The sequence below is a fragment of the Otolemur garnettii genome, unplaced genomic scaffold, assembly GCF_000181295.1.
Source record: "Otolemur garnettii isolate 467f Iridium unplaced genomic scaffold, OtoGar3 scaffold00104, whole genome shotgun sequence".
In the NCBI taxonomy this organism is placed as follows: Eukaryota; Metazoa; Chordata; class Mammalia; order Primates; family Galagidae; genus Otolemur; species Otolemur garnettii.
Window position 1 is genome coordinate 4,125,301 of NW_003852499.1, and position 10,728 is coordinate 4,136,028.

The 10,728-nt window shown below is 39.5% G+C and overlaps 2 protein-coding genes across 5 annotated transcripts in view; one reads left to right on the plus strand and one right to left on the minus strand.

Annotated features, from left to right (window-relative positions):
* RAD51AP1 (RAD51 associated protein 1) overlaps nucleotides 1-1,890 on the minus strand; it is a 22,226-nt gene extending 20,336 nt beyond the window's left edge. Inside the window, exon 1 of one of the 2 annotated variants that reach the window (XM_023517100.1) lies at nucleotides 1,853-1,890. In XM_023517100.1, coding sequence (XP_023372868.1) covers nucleotides 1,853-1,869 — 17 coding nt within the window. In that variant the 5' untranslated portion in view covers nucleotides 1,870-1,890. The remainder of the gene's footprint in view (nucleotides 1-1,852) is intronic. The other variant, XM_003796483.3, reaches the window with a different exon arrangement.
* Nucleotides 1,891-2,362: 472 nt separating this feature from the next.
* CUNH12orf4 (chromosome unknown C12orf4 homolog) overlaps nucleotides 2,363-10,728 on the plus strand; it is a 44,645-nt gene continuing 36,279 nt past the window's right edge. Inside the window, exons 1-3 of one of the 3 annotated variants that reach the window (XM_012809316.2) lie at nucleotides 2,363-2,404; nucleotides 4,743-4,945; nucleotides 7,236-7,381. In XM_012809316.2, the coding sequence (XP_012664770.1) occupies nucleotides 4,768-4,945; nucleotides 7,236-7,381 (324 nt within the window). In that variant the 5' untranslated portion in view covers nucleotides 2,363-2,404; nucleotides 4,743-4,767. Of the gene's footprint in view, nucleotides 2,560-2,909; nucleotides 3,122-4,742; nucleotides 4,946-7,235; nucleotides 7,382-10,728 lie in introns of those variants that run through there. The other 2 variants (XM_023517120.1, XM_023517119.1) reach the window with 2 other exon arrangements.

Consider the following 10,728-nt stretch of genomic DNA (forward strand, 5'->3'; position numbering starts at 1 on the left):
AAGAAACGGCAATAGCTGTAACAGGATGCAAAGAAGGACAAAGGGTGACAAAGTGAGACTCTGTCTCTTAAAAAAAAAAAAAAAAGTAAATCATGTCTTAGTGTTATTATGAAAATAGTTTGAACTCATGGACTTTCTGAGGTTTGAGAGACCCCCAGAAGTCTGCAGCCTATACTTTAAAATTCCTTTACAATACAAAGGGATTGACTTTGCTACTTGAATGCTTAAAATCCATTTCAAATTTAATATGTTTGAAACAGAAATCTTGATCCCCTATACCTCCCAAACCTGTTCCTTTTCCTAGTTGTCCCTACCTTGATTATCCATTAGTAGTTCACACCAAAAATTATCATGGAATCATCTAGTAGTTCACACCAAAAATTATCATGGAATCATCTTCGATTTTTCCCCCTTACCTCCACATCCACTTTATCAGCAAGTTCTGTCAGCAGTACCTCCAAAATATATCCCAAATTCATCTGTTCCATCCCATGTCCACTGATAACCTCTTACTCCAAACCACTATCCAATGGTATAATAGTCTCCTAACTGGTTTTTCTCCTCCCACTGTGGTCACCCTATCCCCATCCATTCTCCACCAGCAGCCACAGACCTTTATAAAGGCAAAATTAGATTTGTCTCCCATGAGAGAAATCGGTGAAATGTAAATTTCTCTCCCAAATTAGACATGATTTAGAGATTTACTAAAAACCCTACATTGACTTCCCATTGACTTAGAATAAAATCCAAACTCCTTTCAGGTGCTTGCTACAGCACTAGTCAAGCATAGAGCCTTCTGACTTACTCTACCTGGTTTGCCCCATATTTTGTCCAGCTAGCTCCTTCTTGTCATTCATATGTTACTGTATGTTATCCCCTCAGAGAGACACATTCTAACAACTCTATTTGAAGTAGGCCTTTTCTCCTTCCCACTATAGTTCCACAATTTTTGCCCTCTTAACTTCACCACCCACTAGAATGTAACCCCCAGCACCTATTACAGTACAGAAGTTAAAATACACATAACTTCACTAAACGAATAGCCTCAGCTTCCATGGCACTCGACCGTGATTAAGTAAATGAATAGAGGCTCAGGGCCTGTAGCCCAAGCGGCTAAGGCGCCAGCCACATACACCACCAGAGCTGGCGGGTTTGAATTCAGCCCAGGCCTGCCAAACAACAATGACAACTACAACCAAAAAATAGCCGGGCGTTGTGGCGGGTGCTTGTAGTCCCAGTTACTTGGGAGGCTGAAGCAAGAGAATCGCTTAAGCCCAAGAGTTTGAGGTTGCTGTGAGCTGTGACGCCACCGCACTCTACCCAGGGCGACAGCTTGAGGCTCTGTCTCACACACAAAAAAGGTAAACGAATAGTTTCAAATAGTATAAAGGGGGCTCTGAAGCCAGATGACTTAGGTTTGAGCATACTAGCTGTGCAACTCAGGTAACTTGGCCTTTATATCTAGGATTTTTAAATCAATAAAATAGGAATACCTACTCTTTCTGTGTCAAAGAACTACAGTGTTTAAGATACGTAGGCGCTCGGTGAAATGTAAAGTGCTGTTCAAACGCTAACGTAACATTTCTTAATTCCAACAGCGTGAGTAAAAGAAACGGCAATAGCTGTAACAGGATGCAAAGAAGGAAAAAGCTATGTATGACGTTGGGATACTTCTGAGCAGTAGGCGGCTCTCACTGCAGACTGCAGAGTTTTCTGATAACCACTCATCCCTCGCTCCGCGGTGCTGCCCTGCTGTCTTACTCCGCCCCGTCCGCTCAATCTCGTGCAGAAATTAACTACAGCATCTTCAGTGCTTTTCTTCCCACCCTTGCCGGTGTCATGAACTACTCACCTTACAGGCCGCACCATTGTCCGCTTCAAGGATCGAAATTTACAACTCTCAAGTTCTGGGTCCGCAGCAGTGGCAGTTTCAATTCCCGCCCAAAACCGGAGACCGGCACTCTCCGCCCCCTACCACCGGTCTTCCAATCAGTACCAGCCAGCCTTGCGCCGACGCATGCGCCGTGAATAGAGCTGATTTGCTCCCGCCCGTTCCAAAGCCTTGCCATTTTGCATCCGGTCCACCAGAGCCCAGTTTGTGCTTTGCTATTGCACTTTCGTCACACCAGCAGCGTTTGAGTTGTGTCTGAAACACACAAGAATAGCAGAGATACACTTTATTGCACTTTTAAAATGAATAAGTTGAAGAATGCTAGGAAAAAGAGACATTTGGATCTAGAAGTTTACTGCAAGGTGCCTTACAGGACAAACACATGTGAACGAATCTGCAGAGGCTAATCTGCGGGCTGTAAAAACAAGTCTGCAGGTCAGCGGAAGTTCCCGGCGCTCAACTTCTTGACAGTTCCGAGTGTGCGGACAGCTCCGGACTTCAGACCTCTGTGAGGTGAGCACGGATCCAACAACCAGGAAACCCCTTCAGACTGAAATCCCCTGATGGACGGGCTCGTCCCCGCACTCAGCTGGAGCTTCTCAGCCCAGAGTTCTGCCTTCCCTTTTTCTAACGTGAGCCTCAGAGCCACCGCTCTATTGGCTGCCTGGGTTCGTTCCAGCCCGTCTTACGTCTCTCTCTCTCTCTCTTTTGGTATTGGAAACCGTCCTTGATTTCACGGACAAAGACAAAAGGCAAGGCATAGGCCATTAGCAAAAAACAAATAGTAGTGAGAGAAGGAAAGAAAATATCAATTTGTTGAAACACAAGTCTTAAGTATTGAAATGAACATTTGAAACCAGAGCTGTTGTGTCTACCAGACCATACTTCTATGTGTGTTATTAGTAAACACATGCGTATGTGTGTGGATATATATTTAGGAGTGGAATTTCTGCATAGACCTTTCCCACATGGAATTGGTAGTTTTCTAAAGAATTAATTTCCATTCCTTTACATTTAGTGAGTGTTGTTTAGCTAATTGCATAAATAAAACATAAGCACTCTCTTTGCATTATGGTGTAATAAATAGACAAAATTTTTTGTGTAAAGCCTACGTGCAAATTTGAACATATAATCTGGATATTCAACCCATCAGCCTTCCCCCACCCCTCAAAATTTTTTTTTTATCAGAGTTATTTTTATATTTCAGGTGACTTCTCTTTAAAGAACAATGTGAGTAATCGTTCTCTTTTTTTATTCTTCCAGTAAGCACCATAAGATAACATTATACAATTCAACAAATATTTATTAGATCTTGCCATTACAGTTGCAATTGCACATGAACTTGATGGCCACCCTGTATATAAGTTTTCTGTCTGGCACTTGGAATACAAGACAGAATTCCTCCTCCTTTAAGTAGAATCTTTTTATAATAAGAGTAAGAAATAGAGTATAACAGGTACTATGATTCAGATCAGTACAAGCTCATATAAAAGTCTGAGTGGGACTCAATCCGTTTTTGGGGAGTTAGAGATGTTTTCCTGAGGGCTGTCTAAACTAAGACCTGAAGAATGAATAGTTGCTATACAAAGATATTAAAACTTGTAAGAGTGCTTTAGGCAAAGGCAAAGGTGTTCAAAAAAGTTGGGAGTGTAAAGAGAGGTTTGGTATTAGTTAAAATTCAGTATGGCTGGAAAATAGAATTTGTATGTTGGGAAGCAGGGGTGCAGTTGCTGAGGGAAGAGTCTGGAGATATAAGCAGAGGCATTGTCAATTGGGTTAAGGAAGGAGCTTGAATTTTATAATGAGAACAATAGATGTCATAGATTTAAGCAGATAAGCAACACGAGTAGATAAGCATATTGCTTTTTAAAGAAAAATTACTGTGACATTTAATGTAGAGAATAATGCAAGAACTGATTTGATCGGGGAAAGCTTAGCACAGGGAGATGAGTTTGGAGGCCAATGAATAAATAAATGTTTACTTGATGTTGATTCTTACTCCCTTAACTAGATTTTCCTCTTTCTGTATTGTGTCCACTTTGCCTTTGGGGGTCATTCTGTGCTTCTTATTTTCTGCATATCTTCTTTCCACATGGAAATCTTTCTACTACTTTCTTAACCATCTTCCTCAAACAGATCTCAAAACCACATCACTGAGATCTCCAACATGACTGCTTTGCCCCTCATCTGTTTCTTTGACTTTGTTTTCACCATTTCATAAGCTCTGTATCTGCCAACCCATACATCTCTTCCTAAGAATCATCTTTGCTCTCTTTTCCATGTTCTTCTCATATTATTGAGAACCCCACCTGGGAATACAAATATTTTATGAGCATAAGGTTTTTTCTTAAATGAAGTTTAGTAGAAATAGTGTTTTTATAAAGGAAGAAGCACCTTTTTTTTCATCACAAAGTGCAGGGATAAACACTTGGAAAAAAACTAAAATTATTAGCTCAGAGTCACACAAATGAAGTCTTGAATGGTGAAACATTTTGTTGTTGTTGTTGAGACAGGGTCTCAAGCTGTTACCCTGGGTAGAGTGTCGTGGCCTCACAGCTCAAAGCAACCTCAAACTCTTGGGCTTAAATGATTCTCTTGCCTTAGCCTCCCAAGTATCTGGGACTACAGGTGTCTGCCACAACACCTGGCTATATTTTTGTTGCAGTTGTCATTGTTATTTTAGCTGGCCCAGGCTGGGTTTGAACCCACCAACCTTGGTATATGTGGCTGGCGCCCTACCCACTGAGCTACAGGTACTGCACTGGCAAAAACATTTTTTTTAGAAGTGGTACAACAGTAATAAAATGTCATGTTTCTTAATGGACTTACAACCTATCGCTTTTTTTGTTAGTTTTGTAGAAATCCTGTCAAAGATTATGAAGAAAAACAGAGAAAGATTCTGCAACAGAGAGAGAGAATTTGTTTATAAATTCAATGTAGGAAATCAGTGCTTAGAACTGAGGGTGCCACTCCAATTTCCGGTTCAAGAGAACGCCAGTCATTTGCATGGACGTCTGATGCTGCTGCACAATTTACCGTGCTTTATAGAAAATGGTGAGGACTGAGTTTTTTTTAAATAATACCACTTTATTATTTTACTCTAGTCTTTGTCATTAGAAGTTTTGTATTAGAAAGCATAACCTAAGAAGTACTAGAAACAGCCATAAAATATGAATTGTTTAACTGCTTCCAAGAATAAAAAAGATTCCCCAGACCTTTGTTTTATTGTTTTTTTCTGTAATCCTGGTAGTTGTTATAAAGCAATTAGTATAAAAATTAGATTTTATAATGAAAAATTAGTTACAAAGTCTGGATTAGAACTCTCAACTTCTGAATTTAGTTGAGTAGGTTCAAAAGGCATTTCAGCCATCACTAATTATGGTATTATAGATTTATATTGCTAAATTGATTGCCTTTTTAATAATCTAGTCATCAATTCTTGAGATGCTGTAAAACACAAAGAGTGCCAACCTTTGAATAATCTTTGCTTACCTGTTAATTCCATAAAGTGATATATAGTAAACCATATATATATATATATATTTTGAGACAAGAGTCTCATTCTGTTGCCCAGGCTAGAGTGTGGTGGCATCACCCTAGCTCACAGCAACGTCAGTCTCCTAGGCTCAAGCAATCCTCCTGCCTCCACCTCCCAAGTAGCTGGGACTACAGGTGCCTGCTACAACACCTGGCTAATTTTTCTACTTTCAGTAGAAACAGAGCCTCCCTCTAGTTCTGGCTGGTCTAGAACTCCTGAGCTTAAGGGATCTGCCTGCCTTGATCTCCCAGAGTGCTGGTATTACAGGCATGAGCCACCTGTCTTGGCCATATTAAACCATTTTGAAGTGCAATGTTCTGTTTCACAGAAAACTTAAAAATTGAATATGTTAGATCATAGAAAGTTGTACTTACAAGGGAACTTAGAAACTTTATAGCACAATCAAATCATACAAACAAGGAAACTGGGACATAAAGTGGTTAAATTACTTACCTAAGGCAGTAGTTCTCAAAACATAGTCCCTAATCTGCAACAGCTACATCACTTAGGAACTTGTTGGAAATGCAGATTCTCTGGCGCCACCCCATTCTTGCTGAATCAGAAACTAGGGGTGGCAGGCAACAGTTTATCTCAGTGGGTCTCTAGGGGATTCTGGTGCACATTCAAGATTGTGAACCCTAAGGTCACAAACACAGAGACAGAGCCAAGGCCAGAACACAGGTGTCCTGACTCCTCTGTCTTCAATTGTATCAGTCTCCTAAGTGGTGTCTCTAAAATTCACATCATAGGCCAGGTATGGTGGCTAACACCTGTTGTAATCCTAGCACTCTGGGGGGCCAAGGCAGGTGGATTGCCTGAGTTCAGGAGTTGGAGACCAGCCTGAGCAAAGTGAGACCCCATCTCTGTGAAAAATAGAAAAACTAGGGCAGCGCCTGTGGCTCAAAGGAGTAGGGTGCTGGCCCCATATGCCAGAGGTGACAGGTTCAAACCCAGCCCCGGCCAAAAACGGCAAAGTTAAAAAAAAAAAATAGAAAAACTAGCCAGGTGTTGTGGTAGGCACCTGTATTCCCAGCTACTTGGGAGGCTAAGACAAGAGGATCACATGAACCCAGGAGTTTGAGGTTGCTATGAGCTATGACACCATGGCACTCAACCCAAGGCAGCTGAAGGAGACTTATCTAAAAAATAAGATTTAAAAAATATATATATATAAAATTCAAATCATAGGTTATTTGAGTTAAATCAGTTTTGGTTTTTTTTGGCTTTTTTGGGTGTTTTGGTTTTTTTTTTTTTTTTGCAGTTTTTGGCTGGGACTGGATTTGAACCCGCCACCTCCAGCATATGGGGCTGGCACTTTACTCCTTTGAGCCATAGGCGCCACCCCTGAGTTAAATCAGTTTTAATATGCTAGTCACTCAGCTTCTCTTTCAGATTCAAAGGATATAACAATGTACCTTTTAAAGTTGTATAGAAAATCATTTTTTGCTTAAATACAGTAATATTCAGACCCTCAATCTATAGGTTTTTCTTTATGTCCTTTTACCTACTTCTTAGCTTCAAACTGAAGTATCAGGCTTAAGAAAGTAATATTGCTTCCTTAGTGTCAAGGTTATGCATAAGAGTTGAGACTTTTTACCTTTCCCCATGCAGTTACCTGTAGTAGTAAAGAAAAATTATTATGAAATCAGTTAAATGGCCCCCTAATCTGATTTTAATTGGAGATTCTATTAAGGCTATAAGCTTGATAAAATAAATTTTCACTTTGGAATATTCAACCAGGTACGATGTTTTCGGTTTATGCCTGGATTTTGCTGATGATGACATTGTTGTCTGTCCTTGTTACAGATTTAAAAGAAGCTCTGAGCCAGTTTATAGAAGAAGAATCTCTCAGAGATTATGATAGAGATGCTGAAGCATCCTTGGATGCTGTGAAAACAGGTGAAGTAGATTTACATCAGCTGGCGAATACATGGGCCAAAGCTTATGCTGAGGTAAGAAAACAGATCAGATTGTAAATTTCAAGGGTATCCTAGACTTTGATGAGGATTTTAAAATTGCTAAGGTAGTACTGCAGCAGTTATAGAATCTTTTTTTCTCTGCATACCACTATATGTTGCTGCCTCTGGGCTTCCTTCCTATATCAGAGGGAAGCACATAAGACAAATGAGAGGCTACTTTTGTATATTTAACCAGCATAGGGACACTAAATTTAGTAATTAAAAATACAGGACACCCTGTTAAATTAGGATTTCAGCTAAATAAATAATTTTTTAATATAATAAGTATGTCCAATACATTACATAGAACATATTTGTTAAAAATGTATTTGCTATTTATCTGAAATTCTGATTTAACTCCATGTCCTATATTTTATCTGGCATCCCTAAACCAGCAGTAAACCTTGGGTTTACTTTCATTCTCTCCTTTATCTTCATTATTGTTTTATAGTTACATAACTATCATTTTTTTAAATTTAAACAATATGACCTATTTCATAAAACTTAAGATGCCATTAATTGTAACACATATCATTATTTTACTTAGTAAGAAAGAATACCACCACCACCAGCAGCTAAACTGTAATAGGATGTCACTGTGTCTTCAAGTATAAGATGCAAAGAAAATATTCAAAAATATCTGTTGGGTTTATCAAGTAATCTTTCCTGTGTGCAGGGTTTTTTTTTTGTTTGTTTTTTTTTTTTTGCAGTTTTTGGCTGGGGCTGGGTTTGAACTTGCCACCTCCAGCATATGAGGCCAGTGCCCTACTTCTTTGACCCACAGGTACTGCCTTCAAGTAATCTTTCCTATGTCAAGGTCAGTTTCAGTGGATTGATAGTGGTAAAAACTAGATTTCAGTAACTTTAAGAATGTATAGATGGCTGGGTGCAGTGGCTCACACTTGTAATCCTAGCACTTTGGGAGGCCAAGGTGAGTAGATTGCTTGAGCTGAGAAGTTTGAGACCAGCTTGAGCAAGAGTGAGACCTTGTTTCTAAAAACAGCCAGGCTTTGTGATTGGTGCCTATAATCCCAGCTACTAGGGAGGCTGAGGCAAGAGGATTACTTGAGCCCAAGAGTTTGAGATTGCTATAAGCTGATACCATGTCACTCACTGGAGGACAACAAAATGAGACTCTGTCTCAAAAAAAAAAAAAAAAAGAAAAAAAAGAATGTGTGGGAGTGTGAAGTACAAATAATGAGTATGGATAACTCATACTGTATGAAGTTTATAATCACGAGGCAAAAGATAGGCCACTTGCTTGATAGGAACATAGAGTCAGAGATTTTTTGTTTTTTATTATGGTAGATGGTAGAGTTAAGAACTAGGAAGGAATAAAATCCAGAACTCAAGTAGAGAATTAATCTTAACTTGGAAAAGAGATACTTCTTCCATCATAGTAGAAGGGAAACAGAGAAAGCTGCTTTCAATTCAGAAAATTTTACTAATTTGGTAGCAGGAAATTGGGGATATTCTTTTCTGATTGTTTCAAATTTATCTGACAAGTAGGAAAGACAGGTCATTTATTTAGATGAGGTAGAGGTAATGAGATAGATGTTTAAGGGGAGAACTGACAGGGAATGATAGGATTGCCAGGCATCATTGAAGCACCAGATCAGTGCACCAATCTGCCACCATAAGGCGTGGACCCCTTGTGGTTTTTCTGCTGCAATTCTTTTAGCCTGACTTTAGACATAGAGAAAAGGAATAAGATTAGAGTTTTGTAGGTGGGTAAGAGAAAGAACATTAGTCAAGGGAGTTGAGGATATTGACAAGACAGTAGTTGAATCGTGGACTGCAAAATGTAAGCTACTGTGGGTGTGGGGGTGGGGACTTAAGCTAGGTGGCAGCTGATGGCTAATAAAAAAATGAAAAAGGAGAAGAGTTTATGGAGTAGAGATGTGATGAAGTTAAAGAACCAATTACCTGAAAGTTACGGACTGAGAAATCTTAGTTGGAGGTTGTAGTCAGAGCCTAGAATGCTTAAAGGTTAGGGGTTGTGCTGTTCCTGGTGAGGATACCAAATGGGTGGCTGAGATAGAGAACTTGGTAAAGATACAGAATCAGGAAAGGAAGAAGGAAGGGCCTTGGATGGGTTGTCCACGTGGATGCCTGATGACAAGATGAGGGGCAGAAAGGAAGTCTGTAAACTTGGTGCCAAAGCTGTAAAGGAATGAGGGTGAGTGGCAGATAGGTTGTTATCCATGAGAAATAAGGGATGCTGAATGGTTTGAAACTCAAAGAAGCAAGGCTTTATGCCTAAAGATAGAGGTGAACATTGAATAGTTTTCTCTCTGCAGGCCTGTCTTCCAGGCCCTATTTGTCTCAGCTGTTGTAGTTCCCTGCAGGAATAGTGTGCATTAGATCAAGGAATAACTCTGTTTAGTGCTTCTCATACAGGTAGCTTCTCCCTATTCATAAGACTTGCCCTCGGGTAAGATTAAAACTGGGGCTGCCAATTATTGTTATTAGATGACCTGGTTAATAGAGTTATCAAATGTCTAGTGTTATGTGTGGCCAGGCAGATCCCTCTGATCTTGTACTAGCTCCTTCCTACACAATTTCAGTGTGAGCCTGGGGTGAATGTTGAACAGAGGTTAAGTCATGTGGACTAGGTATAATTCCTAGAGGTCTGCAGATCCAGAGAAGTTATCAGACTGCTGTTTTAGGTTTCAGAGGCATAGAGTACATGAAATCCTGGTTCTGGGTTGAGCTGATCTTAAACTCCTGCTTCCTGACATGGCAATTGATTGATGTGTCAGTGAAAGAGAAAAGTACAAAAGTTTACCTGTTGGGCAAATTTGAGGTACTTGTTTCTGTGATGTAGTCACAGATTTAAGGTAAGTCCTATAGTGTAGATTCCAATTTTTAATATTTTCACTAGTAAGAAAAGGGAATTGAGATAGTTTTTTTTTTACAGGTACCTGTTTGCAAAGATCAATAATGGAAAAAATAAAAATCTTTATTTTATCTTCACTTTTTGACACTAAATTGTATGACCTTTAACAAAGGACTTCTCAGCATGTTTCCTCACTTGTAAAAGCACCATCTGTCTGATGTGTTGAGGTGGTTGTTCTTGGGATAAGCACATATTCCTCCCTCAATGTATCTATGTGTGCTCCGGGATTCCCATTTTGACTATCTCCATGTTTCTACTTTTCTTGTCTGTATCACTGGTTTCTCAGTCCCTTTATCATTTTGATAGTTATTTTCATATGCTTAAAAGCATGCATATATATATATATTTTTTTTTTTTTTTATTGAGATTCTCACTCCGTCCCTCTCTTGGCCCTTATCTTGCTTTGTCTTCACAGTGTTTATTCCAACGTGGCTTATATATA